General features: G+C 41.3%; 4 protein-coding genes across 4 annotated transcripts in view; 2 read left to right on the plus strand and 2 right to left on the minus strand.

Annotated features, from left to right (window-relative positions):
- The window catches only part of LOC109487321 (insulin-like growth factor-binding protein complex acid labile subunit), a 4653-nt gene extending 2364 nt beyond the window's left edge, over window positions 1–2289 (plus strand). Inside the window, exons 2-5 of the mRNA XM_019791299.1 lie at window positions 705–712; window positions 1396–1653; window positions 1899–2038; window positions 2272–2289. Of these exons, the coding sequence (XP_019646858.1) occupies window positions 705–712; window positions 1396–1653; window positions 1899–2038; window positions 2272–2289 (424 nt within the window). The remainder of the gene's footprint in view (window positions 1–704; window positions 713–1395; window positions 1654–1898; window positions 2039–2271) is intronic.
- A 4698-nt stretch (window positions 2290–6987) lies between these two features.
- On the minus strand, window positions 6988–10607 carry LOC109487374 (iron-sulfur cluster assembly scaffold protein IscU-like). Its single transcript, XM_019791351.1, has 5 exons — window positions 10429–10607; window positions 9540–9653; window positions 9162–9272; window positions 8853–8931; window positions 6988–8631 (listed from the first exon to the last, which is right to left on the minus strand). Exons 1-5 carry the CDS (start codon window positions 10516–10518, stop codon window positions 8531–8533), a joined length of 495 nt encoding a protein of 164 aa, XP_019646910.1. The 5' UTR covers window positions 10519–10607; the 3' UTR covers window positions 6988–8530.
- A 786-nt stretch (window positions 10608–11393) lies between these two features.
- LOC109487376 lies at window positions 11394–13661 on the plus strand. The gene is made up of 5 exons (XM_019791353.1): window positions 11394–11612; window positions 11933–12185; window positions 12374–12556; window positions 12692–12938; window positions 13114–13661. Exons 1-5 carry the CDS (start codon window positions 11409–11411, stop codon window positions 13193–13195), a joined length of 969 nt encoding a protein of 322 aa, XP_019646912.1. The 5' UTR covers window positions 11394–11408; the 3' UTR covers window positions 13196–13661.
- A 34-nt stretch (window positions 13662–13695) lies between these two features.
- On the minus strand, window positions 13696–15624 carry LOC109487369 (tRNA (guanine-N(7)-)-methyltransferase non-catalytic subunit wdr4-like). Its single transcript, XM_019791345.1, has 2 exons — window positions 15356–15624; window positions 13696–14976 (listed from the first exon to the last, which is right to left on the minus strand). Exons 1-2 carry the CDS (start codon window positions 15603–15605, stop codon window positions 13964–13966), a joined length of 1263 nt encoding a protein of 420 aa, XP_019646904.1. The 5' UTR covers window positions 15606–15624; the 3' UTR covers window positions 13696–13963.
- Between the last annotated feature and the right edge of the window lie 208 nt (window positions 15625–15832).

Below are 15832 nucleotides of genomic sequence, written 5' to 3' on the forward strand. Positions count from 1 at the left end.
TTGACCTACTTCTGTACTGGGATGATGAAATAGGGGATTTTCCATTACTGACCAGTGTTCTTGTCTCATGAAGCTGTTTCTGCATGCAGTATAGAACAGAACAGCACAAAAAATATTCCAAGCAACAACTGTAGATTGCAAACCAGTCATGATATTTTAATCTTAGTATGAAAATAGCTGATTAATATGCTATTTATATATATTACATGTATAGCATTGTACATTTGACTTATGGCAGCCCTGTGTTGTAGGATGTATTTATCTCACCCCCATGTCTGGAAAAACAAGGGATTTAAGGGTTTAACCCTGAGCTGTTAACAGCATGTACACTGTACACAACTTTCAGACTGGCTACACAAACCCTATTGTTTTTTTTCTGACATGACTATTAACAGTAAATTAAAGCTGACTGATTGACTAATTTTAATTTCTGCCACAAAGAGACTTGTGTTGTGTGTTTTCTTGTGTCTGTCATATAGTTAGGGATAGGTGAAGCTGGGCGAACGATGATTAACAGTAAATTAAAGCTGACTGACTGACTAATTTTAAAACACTGCAGTGTATTTACACTCTTGTTTGGACAGGCTACCATAGAATATTAGTTAATTGCTATAGTTTATTGATTTGACTACACTGAGTTAATTTGATTGTAGTTTGACCCTGGGGTGCCACATTAAGATTAATCACAACCCTGTCCCACCCAGGGTACAAGGTAAACTAGAACACCAGGAGGTCACAGGGAAACTGATATTATAAGTCACATAACAGTCGTGTGACAGTGCCATTAATCATTATGATATAATATTCCTTCCTGCATTAGTCAGATGACAACCTGTGGTCCCTGTGGTATTGGTAAAATAAAAGTTGCGTGTACATTTGTATAGGACAATGATGACATGTCAGTTTATGATTTATGTGCACAACTTTTAGAGTATAGCAATGTGAGACTGAAATTGTATATTTAGAAAATGCCCTGAAGTAGACTAGAACATGACTGTCTATTTTTGCCATCCTTGACATTATTAGTACATGTACTTCAAATTGTTATGAGTGGGAGTCAGGATAAATGAATATGACTTTTATGTCTTACTTGGGCTGTGATAATGTTCGATACAGGTGTTTGGGCCTGTGTGATAACTAGCGGTATCACGCAGGATTCTACTGGGTTATCACATGGGGTTCCAAAAGCTGCTGTTTGAATATTCAAATACTCCAGATATGGATGTTGTTACGATTTTTTAGGGACACCAAATTTTTTTTTGTTGTTTTTTTTAATTAGTGTGGTTGGATCTCCCTCACTATCTCTGGCCTCCAGTGTTATACATGTACATGTATTCTATATTATGTATAATCTATGTCTGCTCTAATCTGTTACCTTCCCCTCTGTGTCCACAGCGACGTTAAGAATATGCGGCCGCCAGCCGCCCCTGCTGCTCGCCGTGTGCGTTCCCCAGCGGATGTTCTCGCTGTCGGCCGCGGGCTTCAGGAGCAGCGGGACCAGCAAGGACGGTTCATCAGGGGACGGGGGACGGGAACCAACCAACGGCAACAACAAGGGCAGCGGCGGGGGGGACAAGAACGGGGGAGACAAGAAGGGACAACTGTGCTGCCCCAAGTGTGGAGATCCATGCACACACGTGGAGACTTTCGTCTGTAAGACAAACTCAAGATGTCTTCGTCTTCTGTTTGTTGACATTTAAAATACTAACAGTTATATGTAATAGTAAACAGACTCGACTACAAACCCATAGTCCAAGAAAAACTATAGCATAAAGTATTTTTCATATTGTCTAAATAAATTTGAATTACCTGTACTTGCCTTAAAATTCTTTAATCTTTTTTAATTCTTAAAAAATGATCTTGAAGTCATTTGTGTTTTTTTTTTTTCATGTCTGCAGCCTCTACCCGGTTTGTGAAGTGTGAAAAGTGCCACCATTTCTTCGTGGTTCTGTCTGAGATGGACTCCAAGAAAAGCCTGAAGGAACAAACTGCCGAGAGACAAGGCAAGACAAAGAAACCACCACCTGCACCGAAAAAGGTAATATCAACTTCTGTATCTGTCTCTTTATAGCTGGTACAACCGCCCTTCAGCGTAACACACCAGCTTCAACTTAAAGGCATCCAATTCAATTTCAGAAATCTGATAGTGACATTTAAAGAATGACCAGAAAATTGATATTCAAAATCCAGTTTTGCTGCCCTGAAATTGCATGGGATGCCATTAACATTTCAGTTCACATTATTTATTGTATGTCTGTCATTTGATTTCAGGTGTGGCCATGGAGTTGATTTGCAGTGAAAAAAATATGCTGCATGTTTCTGGCCCTTTGGCCAAAGAAGTACTTAGGTTTTTTCCATGACCGTGCTTTTAATGCTAACATGTAAAGTAAAGGTGACACTGTAACAGTTTGGTGCATGAGAACACTTGTACAGTACAGCTCGCGTTATAGTTTCCAACTCTGACAACCGCGAACGCGGCATTGACGCGATAAGACCGCGTTCCGCATGCGTTAATGAAGGGTGTGAAACGCGGCAGACCGCGTTAGGGTTTCAACTATAACGCGTTCGCCAAGCGTCAGGGTTTCAACTATAACGCGTTTTCATAGGTATTCATATGCACGGGGCGGTAAGATTAAAGGGAAGTAGGATGGGTACTGATTAACCCCACGCAGGGTGGGAAATGCGTGGACTCAAGACAACGTCAAAATTTTACGATCTTCTGTGACAAGATCTGCACGGCTACTGTGGCAATACCGCGGTGTGTAGTATCAAGGGTACCCGTATCTGGAGTCGTTTGTACAAAGTATAGCAGGTTAAGGCCTGCGAAAAAATAACGTTTCGTGTCGTTTGATAATGATAGTACCATAAATTCCAGAATAAAGCACTCATGTTTTGAAACTTTTCAAAATCGTCAAAGACGGGGTGCGTACTTAATTTGAGGGTTTCCCTGAAATCCGTCGACGCCGCAGGAATATAGCGAACACCGGCAAGTGGAGCTTGGAACGGCATCGATTCGTTCATAGCATGTTTAGATAAGAATGTTGAAGAGTGGAAATAAAGTTATCTTCGATAAATGAGCATCTTTCTGTTGGGTATCGTCGATATTGACACCAAGTTTCTTCAAAATAAAGTCAAGTGACACATGGTAAGAAATGTAGGTCACTCACGTCCCGAGCGCAAGATTGTTCGCCAGCCAGCCGGCGCCGATCTCAGAAGACACCGGCAGAAAATAACTCATCGACCCCGTAAGTATATACACAATTGTAAGAGGGTTTATGAGTGGTAATTTGAAATGCAAGCCGTGAACGCTCTTGATCGTCGTAACGTGACCTAAATAAACGTAAGTTGACATTACCACCGCTACATAACATCCAGTGAGTGTGCGTGGTCAGTTTTTATGCACTTACGGACAAAGACGACATCCATGCTGTTACAAAGGTTCGGTTGACAGAAATTGTTTCATTACGTACCACAAATCTCATAAAATCTTGATAAATGCCACGTTGTAGCGGGGCTATACCAGCCTGTACTACGTGAAACTTGCTGTGTAGATTGTAACGTTACACGGCATGGGATGTTGCAATGATTGGGGCGGAGTTTAAAATCTACTCTTGTGAAACGTCCTGCCGCCCGACCAGTGGGCGGGGTCCGGTCTCTGCCTTGGAAGGCGTGACGCCACTCTGTCTAGCTCGCTGAGCACGTGCTGGCCACGCATCGTGGGAACCAGCGGCGGGAAGCTTTCCAGATCTTTCAATGCTGGGGATTTTTATTCCTTTGATTTTGACATAAGCATTACTTTGTACGAGATATTTTGAAACCTTTCCACTCTCTCACGTTCAGAATCGCAAGTGGGGGTACAGAAGCCTTTTGTTGTTGCTTTGGTTTCGGTGTGAAATTTTAAATACTTCCCCGCCTCAATGATTGCTGCCGATCAGCTTAGAACTGTCGGCGCCTTTCGTAAAGAACAACAAAACTACGTACTGCGTTAACATTTAAATGCCCCCCCCCCACCGATAAAACCAACATTGTAATATTGTCTTCTTTTTTTTTCAAATATCTTTTACCATTGCTTACTTGATCGCCGACACTCTCCAAAGCTGCACGTTTCGCTGCACTTGCCTTACCTTTCGTTGCGGTGGTAATGTCTTGCGAGCCGGCTGTGGCCCGCGGCGAACGTAGAACAGCCGAAGATGAAAAGTTTCCCGCTAAAATAGTATAAACGAGTTACCAACAATCGCTTAGCAAACGACCGTTTTTTCTTGATTACTTCAATGAACTATACGGTAATCAGCTACAAATTTTATGATCGAATAAGCTGATTGTTTTGTGTGCCAGTATATGTTTTGTCAGTATTACTTATTAACAGAATTAAATGTACATGTATGCAAAATACATCAGCTCTCCATAGTAATCAGAGAAAAAATTAATTATTTTTTATTACAGGTGATGTCGACCTTTGGAAGAGAAGGTTTGGATGGGAACAGGACCTACACATGTGTATGTAACATCGATACCGGCCCCCGGTTTGGAAATGTGATCCAGGAAATATGACCCCAGCATTATTCAGTATTGTGTTATTAGTGGACTCGGGTTCTCCGTCCTCTAAGCGGGCTCCCGCGTCTCGTGACGCAAGAGGCAGTCAATGTAGCCCAGCTTTCCCTGTCAGCAGCCAGTCCCAAGGCTTCCATCCAGCTCTTCTTGACTGCTATAATATATAATCAAGTCTTCCCTTTGTCTGAAATCTTACCCTGTTTAGTTTGTGTGCAATTATTCCAGTGTCTTGCAGATAGAAAACTTCTGACTCGCTAGCAAATAAGACAAAGTTCTTTACATTACATCTTTACAATTCTTTACTTGTACAAAGAAAGTAGTTGTAGATTTTATTTGTCCATGTGCTACTTTTGGTTTGATGTATATCGAACTTGAGAACGAAGTTACTTAAATTAGTTCCCAAATACGCACTGCCACTGGACGCAGTCGCATTATTCTTCAGTACACATGTATGCCTGTGTTTATTCATTGGTTCTGTTCTGAAGAATATGTATATGCAGTGTACATCATAAATGGCGCTTTACAAAACATTATCGTTCCGACGTACATGTACAACGACTTTCAAGATTTGCTCTTTGAAGTACGGATTGTATCGCATGGTGAGACATAAAAGTTAAAAGGCGGTGCCTTCAGTAATTCGATCCTCCCGATCGCCGAATGTAACAAGTTTATAAACATATTCTTTCGCTATTGCTTGCTTGAAATGACAAGTCCTATGACTCCTAGTTCTGGATGGAAGGTTCTCCTTACCTGCGTTTCTGAGTCCTGTCTTCCGACCGATGAGCCCAACTTACCTGCTACTAGTGGATAGTGGATCGCCGTTTTTTCCAGTCCGGAGTTTCCCAGTCAGCTTGTTTTGTATTATTTAAAAAAATTATGCAACATTCTACATCATTTTATAACATCAAGGATACAGTAGAAGTATAGAATATCTCTTTGTTCGAACAGGGGCGTTTTTGGAACGCCTTTGATTTGAACTTATGTAACTTGTTAATGTGAGTATATAGCATGACGGAGAGAAAAAAATTACGAGAAAAAAGTGACTCCAACAGAAACATATGCTATAATACTGTTATCAATTAGCTACGGATAATCCTTCTGTATTCGGACGGTAAGTATTCGGACGGTAAGTAGCAGGCTGCCGCTGCTACAGAGAGGCTGATATCATCGCCGGGCGGCCCGGCTTGGCGGTGACTTGTGGACCGCCGGACGATCGTCTCCCCCTGCGGATCGGCATGGTCAGATTTCCTAGTCGTTGATTGCTACTTTGAAAAAGTGATACCGTACCATTATTCAGAATAATAAAGCTATAACATATGTTTTTATCCGATGTACGCAAAGATCGTAGATTCGGTGTGAAAATACCCCTGGAAAACGACAGTTTTTTCAACGTATCGGCTATAGGGAAGGCTGCGCGTTATATGTGAGTTGGGGGAGGGGGGCGTGGTGGTATCGCTTTGCCGACAATGTTCGACAATGTTTTCGTCGGATGAAACCCTATAAAACGTTGACATTTTGGCCTAGCGTCCGTTTAGGTGCAAATTTGGGGGAATTTTGGCGGCTTCTTGAAGAGTTTTGTGTGTCAAGACTCCGCGTCCGCTGCATAACGCTGCGGGCCGTGCCCCGATGTGCGTCGGCCTGACGACGGTCGGCACTTTGTGAGATACATTCTCTTACGGCTGTTGACTTTTGAAACGTTATAAACGCACTAAATTTTGTGTTGAAAATTGTAGTTGTACCTATCTCTGTAACGACATGAGAGAGGTGCCAACAATGCTACATGACGCTGTTCAAGGTGACAAGTTGCTATTGTCTTACAAAACCGTAAAACAAACATGAAACCTGACGCCATCTCATTAACTTTCGTCTGGCGATCGGAAACGCGTTATGGTTACGCGATTCGCCAACTCTACCGCGTTATGCCGCGTGCGGGTTAGCGTTTATGCATATTTGCCGAACGCGTTCGTAACGCGCGGGGAACGCGGCATTGACGCGGCACGATGGAAACATTGACGCGAGCTGTACTGTACGCAGGATTCTCATGGTGTTTTACACTTGATTTAGCTAGTGTTCATAAAAGCCTGTCAAACAGGACTATATTAATACATTGTACTGCAACGTTAACTGTATCAATACTGAAAGCTACTGCCGCAAGAGTTAGTTTTAGATATGAAGAAATCATTTTAATGGATTTCCTGTTGTTTATCTCTACTATGTACAAATCACATTGTTACATTTCCTATACACGCATTTGGAGATCAAATGTTGTTATGCCGCAGAGTTTATGTATTATGTGTTGCGTATTGTTAAAATAGGGGAAACAAAATACATGTACATCACTGTTGTTTCTTACGTCGTATTCCGCCTGATGCTTTTGCCTTCTTCATTTTCATCTAGCTTGTTAAGGGTATTAACAATCAGAAATAAACAACATAGTCCCAGTCAAACTATACTTTATTAGTATGCTTCAAAGCACTTGGCATGAACATATAACCTTTCATCCTGTTGACTCCAACTTAACTGCAATATCTTGACTAGTTCCCTAGATATATACAGTAAAGTGTCCATCAGTGATTTTTCAAACACGTGATGGAAAAATCGGAGACTAAATGACAAAAAACTGGCCACAGGTTATCTGTTCCTCATAACTGTACGGTAAGTTTCCACTTCTTTGGGCAAATTTATTTCACTCATATCCCTGGTGCTTTATTCATCTCCCTACAATCCTTCTGTCTAACAAAATGATTCGGTTCTTAGGCATTTTATGTCACAAACTGCTTTAATCCTCTTCATCCCGTAACCTGATTCATGCGAGGAACTAGTGATGGTACATTACAAATCAACTTGATGGTGGTTAACTCTTAAATCACAAGTATAGAGTCCTAGTTAGTCTGATACACTCAAGTATTTGCCAATACTTCTTGCCATATCTAATGGCATCTTTCCTCTTTGTTTTTCTGAACAATGATATAACTTTATCACAGTTAGTACAGTAGTAGTACCCTAGACAACTGGTTTTACCCTGACACAGAAACACCTCAGCCATGCACTGCACAGTACCTTCCTAAATACTGTACCTCTGGTCATTTATAGACCACCAAAAACATCAACAAAAAAGAAGCCACCATTTCCACCAAAATTGCATGCCTACACTTACAGTGTGCGGATGTCATCTCTTATAGATTGTGCTCGGTGCAGTTTTCATGTTTTATTCTTTTTTTGGGGGGCCATTTTTGTAAATACTCAGTTTACAGGGATACAGACAAGTTCTCATACAATAAACCCTTGCTATCCAGGCTGCACACAAAATCGCTACTCAAAATGTTGCCATCATAGCTAGAAAGGCATCGCCCCTCAGGCTTCGCCAAAAATGTTAGTCTCACCAATCATTTCTATACCCTACTGGCTCTGTGCAAATTAGTGCAAAAACCAACATGGAACACACAAGCACATCGGCAGAATGTACTGCGCCTGCGCAAAACGGTTTCTATTGGATGTTTGGTTGCATCAGACTCTTGTCCATTGCACAAGATATCTTTCCTGACACGACTTGCAAACCTTAAATCTGTGAAGACTACGTAGTACCTTAAATGATGCAGTCTGTAGAAGTTCTATGTACTTTACGTACCAGGTTTTGCAGAGGCGCTGTATGTTCTGCCGATGTGCTGAACACACCACCACAACTCCACAAGTCTGTGTGGGACTGTAACAACTCTAAACTGACACTCTGCCGTTATGCTACATCTGCAGCGACCCTTTTTAAGTCAACAGCCTGTTAAAAAGCAGACACTAAGCCAACATATCCATCAGTACACCTGCCGGGGTTAGAACTCAGGACTCTCGCTTCCGAATGCTGAGGGTGTTACACGTAGTATTTTTTTGTGGTCTTTATTCTTTTTTTTGTTGTTGGTATTTTTAGTTTTTATACTTTTTTTGGTATTTTTTTTTCTCATCGAAGCTTTGTACACACGATTAGCTTCTAGGCCTGCGCTGCAGCCTTCGCATCTGACGACTCTTCCGCTGGTTTGTTCTTCAGCTTGTAGTCATTCAGAGCCGCTCTGATAGCATCTTCAGCGAGCACTGCAAGGACAACAAAAACTTCTCAGAACACAGACTTCTACATAAAATATGAGAACTGAAAGCAATTTCGAACCAGTTGGCTCTACATACAGTTTCACTGTCAAAGAAGCAAATAAAGAACCACATAGGTTATGTGCAGGTAGACATCAGAAATACCTGCAATAACCAGCATATGCAGGTGGTATTTCCAGCCCTGCATACATGACTGATGATGTACTTACTTGAGCAGTGCAGCTTGACCGGTGGAAGACACAGCTCCTTGGCAATATCAGTATTCTTAATGGTAGCAGCCTCATCCATCTGTGGACAAAAGGGAAATATACAATATCTTGGAAAAACTGTACAAAACTAGAAAAGTTGACACTGTCCTAGTATCAAGTTTTGATATGTATAAAGCAAATAAATGTGGGCTTTGGTTGCTGTTGGTCTCTATAGTTCATCTAAGACATGGTTATGTTGACAGAATATTTCAAGAAGACCTTTGCCATTTTATTTCTGTAACTTGAGCAAAAAACTGACGGAATACTTACAGACTTGCCCTTGACCCACTCTGTAGCCAGTGAGCTGGAAGCGATGGCAGACCCACAACCAAAAGTCTTGAACTTGGCATCAACAATCTTTCCATCATCATCTACCAGAATCTGGAAGGTGGGGATGGAAAAAAAAAATTATGAAAAAAAGTGGAACCTCAACACTCACAAAAAGATCAGTGTTTGAAATGTATATGATAAAAACAAGAAATCCAACACTTCAGACTCCCTGAATGTGTTATGTCATGTCTTGTCAGCAGGGCAAGCCCTTTGTAACAGCCACTGGCTAGTTGGGCTGCCCTTGCTGTGAAGGTTGAACAATATTAATAAACCACTGTATAAAATAGACATCAGAATCAAAAAAGACACTGTTCCTACCTGTAGCTTCATGACATCCCCACAAGCTGGTGCTCCCACAAGTCCTGTTCCCACTTTCTTGTCATTCTTGTCCATTGACCCGACATTCCTGGGGTTCTCATAATGGTCAATTACCTGCAGGGGGAAGACGGGATTTTTTCTACATACTGATATCACAGGGCTTAGTATTGTGTAAGTAAGTAATATAAGTAAAAAAATTATCAGTAAGTTATGTCAATAAGTAAGAATGTCAGTAAGTAATGTCAATAAGTAATATCAGTAAGAATGTCAGTAAGTAATGTCAGTAATATCAGTAAATGTCAGTAGAGTAATGTCAGTAAGTAATGTCAATAAGTAACATCAGTGAATGATATGCATGTACGATGTAAAACAACTCTGCAACTACACATATTTTTGTAGGCCGTAACTACTATTATGCATCGTCATGCTGATTTTCCTTCTTTTTCGTCCAAGTTATGTTTGTTTAAGAGGGCAGCTGGTCTGTACACGTTAGTGCATTGCCCCAAATGGAGGGACATGTATGTCTGTCTTGCTATCTTATCGTGATGTACAGATCTAGGCACTGGTAAATCTTTAACCAACCGTTCCTGTTGAGGACTTGCGTGTGTTTGGACTTTGCCAAACCATGAGGTATGACTATTAAAGTATGATATCATGACCATGCATCATTTTATGTCAACAAAAATAAAGGGGGAAAATTTATGATGAAATTAGAATTTGTGACGCAACTTGTGAAAAAGTAGGTCATCTAGACCCATATCATTGTTATAAACTGTTCCCGTTAGTGACATCATTTCGCCCCCCTCCCCTTTCTAAACAAACGTCGAGGAGGAAGTCTTGACCGATTCCCACGAACATTTGGGCCGTAAAATCGTCTGACAACACTTACATTCTCGTGATAACCCGCCGTGGGTACCGCTGTGGCCCTCGCCCCCACCACGGGCCGCAGAGACTTCCCCAGATGTCTCAAAAGAGACATTTTTCTTCCTAAAAACGCGGCAACTTCAGGATCTGGTCACCTTCGCACCACGATCATAGAAAACCTACGTCACACACTGATAAAGCATGTCATATCCCTCCGCATAGTTTCATAACAATCATACACGGACACTTTTTTTATGCCAAAAACCATGGTATCAATTCGTATTTAATATCCACCAATACATTTTTAATTCACCACATATTTTTGTTCTGACAGGAACAAATTGAAAAGTTTTCAATAACAGAACTACTTTGTTTCGGCAACAAGATATGACCTGGGGCCAGTGACGTAAGAGAAGCGGCTAGAAGGCTATCCCATAAGGCAGTGCGGTCAACATGGCGGACTTTGATGGTAAAATTCAAACTTTTCATATGTTTATACGGCTTTCTGTCGCATATTTTGGAAAATTGAGAAACCTAAATGAAGTATTGTATAGAATCTGCATTTTGACGTGTGTATTGTTACAGTTGTCCTCTTTAAAATATCAGAATTGACATTCTACACTATGCACTAGAGGCTAGCCGCGGCGACTGTTGCAGGGCTTCTCTTGCTTGCAGTCTTTTACATAATTTAGCCCTAACAACAGGGCTAATGTTGTTAGGGCTAATGTAAAAGACTGCAAGCAAGAGAAGCCCTGCAACAGTCGCCGCGGCTACACTAGAGGCCAGACTATGTTTTGACACCTGTTTCCAAGTCACCAAATATGTTACGCTATGTAAAAATGACCCGCCAAATATTGTATAGGTAGAAATATAACGGTCATAACAAGGCAAATATTATAAAGGGCCAGTACTAATGCCACAAAACTTAACACACTTCTGTCTGTATTCAATTCGTAACTACTTATATAATATGCCTTTACCACAGATATTCCTCCTCTTGAAGACATGTCAGAGTTAGTGGAGAGAATCAACACTATCAGTGAGTTGAAGGGCAAGAAGAAAACAGTGACAGACTCAAAAGGACTGAGCATTAACGAATCAGGGTCTGGAGAGGGGAAAAGTCTTTCCAATTCCACAGCATCAAATCCACCTTCCAGCAAGGTTACTTCAGGTCAAGATAGCAGTAATGGCAAGGGAGATGGCCAAGTGGTAAGTACTTAAAATTAGATTATCATTAAAAAATTATTAAACAAGTCAGATCCAGTCAGAATTGCCCAGAGGAAGGTGACAGACGGTCACCAAAATGTCGGCTGAATAAAAGACTTGGTTTTGTGAAAAGAGTCTCTTTACTCAGTGACTTACCAACCTGATGAAACTATTCACAGATTTATTGCAATATTGTGCCCTCTTTCATACTTTGACTTCATAACTTTAGGGCTCAGACCGATTTGAGCTTCTCATGAATAAAGAATGTTTCAAAGAAACAAAAAAACTTAATGGCAGGTTTAAGTGTTTTTTCTTTCCTTCAGTCCAAAGGTGCATCATCACAATCAGTTGAGAAGAAAGAGACCTTTGGAGGAATGAAGAAAGGATTTCTGTTTGGATCAGGAGCAAAACCCAAGAGGAAGCCTGTAAGCAAACCTGCTGAGAAAAAGACTGAAGCACAACATGTAGACAACATTCCTGTTCTAAAGCCCAAGGAGCCACAGGGTACAGGGTTGGAGCTCCCAGAAGTTCAGGCTGCTATGAAGACTGCATCAGAACAACTTCAGAAAAACACAGGTAAACAAATGCTAGTAGCTGTAGGGGTGCGTTTCTGACATAAAATACCAATAATTGTTTTGCTTTAAAAATCAATACAGTCTACTTTTTTAGGTATTGCTCTAAAGTACAAATTCAGTTATATGTGTGTATTTTTTCTAGAGGGAAAAAATTACATGACATTGATTTTCTTTGTACTCCATACTCAGACTGGGTCACAGAAGACTTCTTGAAGAAAATCCAGTCCAGTTCATCCTTAACATCTAAGATGGAGGACCCCAGGTTCCAACAAGCTCTGGCCAAGTTCCAGAGAAACCCTGCCCTGGCCATGCAGGAATACGGGGACAACCCAGAGGTCCAAAAGTTCTTCACGGAATTCTGTTCCATTTTAGGTGAGTCTTCTGAGCACTGAAGGATCATCAACTATTCTGTCTTATGTATTGAAACAGTGAGTGCAACTTGTGTTTTGTACATGCTCTAAGTAACTACTTGACAACATAGTTAACCATATATCTGCTATTTTACAGGTGACCACTTCACAAATCTAGCAGACACACAGGACAGTGTCCAGCCTCCCCCTGTCCAGACTACCACCAGTCCTCCAGGTGCAGACATGAGGGTCCTGAAGAGCACAGATCCTAACCAGCCCACGGCAGAGGATGAGGCTAAGATGAGGGAGATCCTGTCTAACCCTGAGATGCAGCAGGTTCTGTTGGACAAAGATGTGCAGAAACTACTGCAGATGCTGAGAACAGATCCTCAGTCTGCACAGAGGTGATCTATACTGATGTATTCCTTCTGGGTATAGAGTTTTTGTTTCTTTGTAAGGGTGTGTTTTGTGTGGATTTTGTTGTTTGTGTTCGAGTGGCTGCAAAGAGTCAGACATGTACACAGGAAGTTAGGTTCCAAAATAAAGTGAAATCTGACTAACTTTTCTTTTGTCCTGTAGGTATGCCCAGTCTGCTGGTCCAGACATGCAGAAGAAAATCAGGAAGTTGGTGGAAGCAGGACTACTGTCCTTTCAGAGATGATGACTATTCAAAGCACTGTTTTGTAGACTTTTTGTGTGGTGCAGTACTTCTCAAATACAACTCTTGAAATGAATCTTGTACCTCATGCAATGTACACAATGTATCCTATAGGGGATAACTATGTACAAATTAATTACCTCCCCAATAGGAATAGATTTGGCACTGGGATGTATGTTATTTTTGTACATGTATGTTGGATGTCTTTACATATAGTTTCTGTTTTCAAGAAGGCGTCATAACACATTAGCTGATGAGGCAAAATTTAATCAATTTAGTACAGTTGATGTAAATTGTACATATTGCAATGCATATTATGAGAAAATAAAAATGTAACATTCAATACAGTCAAATGAAGTCTCATCATCAGAATTAGTTATCAAAATAAAAAAGTAATATCACATTACATATGATTATTCTTTGTGATATTGGTAAAATAATTATAATTATAACAAAGGACAAATTTTGATAGGACAAGTTTGATATATTTCTACATGTAGTTCCATGAACTTAAAAGTTGATGTGTTCAAAAGAGTTAACTTGTATTGGTAAACTTCTCCAAATAAAATCAAAGAAAGTCTTGGGGAGTGTATGTATTTTGTTTGTGTCAATACAAGGAGAGACAATATAGTCTCATTAACATTATAACATATGATCTTGTAACATTGCTACAAATATGTTGTAGAACATACAGTAACAAATAAGCAATCAATATAAATATTCTGTTTTAGAAGTGGTATCTTTCCCCTTCTACTCTATTGCAAGCAGTTCTTAAACCACTTCTTCGCTTCTGGCTTTCTTGCTTCCTTCGTCACTTGTCTTCTCTTCCTTTCTCTTCTTTCCCTTCATCCTCTCTTCCTTCCTCTCGAAGTACGGAGTCAGGTTGTCAAAGTGCTTCTTGTACAAGCCACTGTACATGGTCTCCTCACCGAGGGAGCTTTTAAAGAAGTCCCAGTCTGAGTTGATAGATGTGGTGATTCCTGTGAATTGTTCCTCTGAGCTCGCGCACATGAGTGGTAGATGTGAGGGCATGTATTTGTACACCTGTACTGTGTTGTCTTCCACAGCCTGGGCCACCCAGAGGTAGCCATTACGGTCAAAGGCAACGTCCCATACCTTACCCTCACATTCAAGAGGTTCGGACTCAATAAGCTGTGCGTCCAAATGCGGTGCTACCTCTGTGTGCAGTTTAAACAGAATCACCTGGTCCAGTCCCTCCACCACCACAGCTACCAGCTTCCCGATCCAGTTGCAGACCAGTTTTGAAACCACCGGCGGTTTGTTGTCCTTCAGTCCTCTGCAGAACTTGGCCAGGTGTTCCACGTGTAGCTCTTTACCCTTCAGCCAGTCCCATACCCGGACCGTACCATCTCCGCCACCTGAGAGGAGGATCCCGTCAGGATATGGCGAGAGACACAGGGCAGTGATGTACTCAGTGTGCCCCAGACAGTAGCCATAGATGCTGTGGGTGTTGGGGTAGTGGCTGATGCGAATCTTCTCGTCCCTGTCACACGTGACAAGAAAGCTGTCGTCATCTTTGATTGCAATGTCGAGCAGCATGGACAGGTGGCCGAGAAGTAGTGTACCAGGTGCTTCTGGATCCGAGACCGAGAAGCTGTAAACGTCGCCGGATTTGTCAGCTGCGAGGATGGTGTCTCCCCTGAAGGTAAAAACCAGAGCTGTGCAGCGGCGAGCGAGAGTTCTAGTGCTGACGTGCTTCCATGTAGGCGTGGTCTTCCACAGAATCAACTCCTTATTGTCTGTGGCCACTGCAAAGTACTCATCTGTGAACAAGAGAAAACAAGAGATGAAACTTCCAGGAAATAGATGGTTTGCATGAATTACATCATAGAATGTATAATTGCTTGTATGATGATCGTATGGCATAACTTATTCCTCTATTACATTTTTGTACTCCATTTGACATCATGATTACACAGTACACATTCCTGGCAACCACAACTTACTGGTAACAAACAGGGCATACTAGGTCACAACACAATCCCCCCTAAAAATTGAATATTGCTGCCCAAAACAATACTTCCACGTTCCAACCAGTTATGCTTGAATGGACAGGTGGAAAACTTGAAGGCTATAGTATTTTTGTGGTTGACGACTATGTAATTTATTATCAAAACCATCACTGAAGGACCTGTAACCTACCTGGTACTGAACATGCACGTGCAAGGATCTTGTCAGAACCTTGCCCCTCACCGCCCCCCTCCCCCTTCACTTTTTCGTCACCCTTCTCTTCCGAAGTCTTCGACCCCTCTGTCTTCTCCTTCTCCTCTTTAGCCTGGCAGACAATACTGTGGGAAAAGACGATGTCGTGTTGGCCATACCGGTCGTACACTTTGAAGGAATTGCCGCTTTCTACCACGAGTGACTTTTTCATGCACACCAGCGAAGCCATTTTGAAACTTGTTCGATTGCCAACGGTCGTCCTAATAGATCTAAATAGTGCCTGCCTTCCTCAAAACTGTTGTTTCCTCTCTGACGAAAATTTACTCACAAATAAAACATACGAATGCTCCAAATATATTTCTCAGTCGAAACCATCAAATTCTAATAAAATTCGTTCATTTTCATGCGAGTTATTTGATTTTCACAAAATAATATATTCAGGCAATCTTATATGCG

This window comes from Branchiostoma belcheri, unplaced genomic scaffold (genome assembly GCF_001625305.1).
Source record: "Branchiostoma belcheri isolate BF01 breed outbred unplaced genomic scaffold, Haploidv18h27 scaffold88, whole genome shotgun sequence".
NCBI classification, from domain to species: domain Eukaryota; kingdom Metazoa; phylum Chordata; class Leptocardii; order Amphioxiformes; family Branchiostomatidae; genus Branchiostoma; species Branchiostoma belcheri.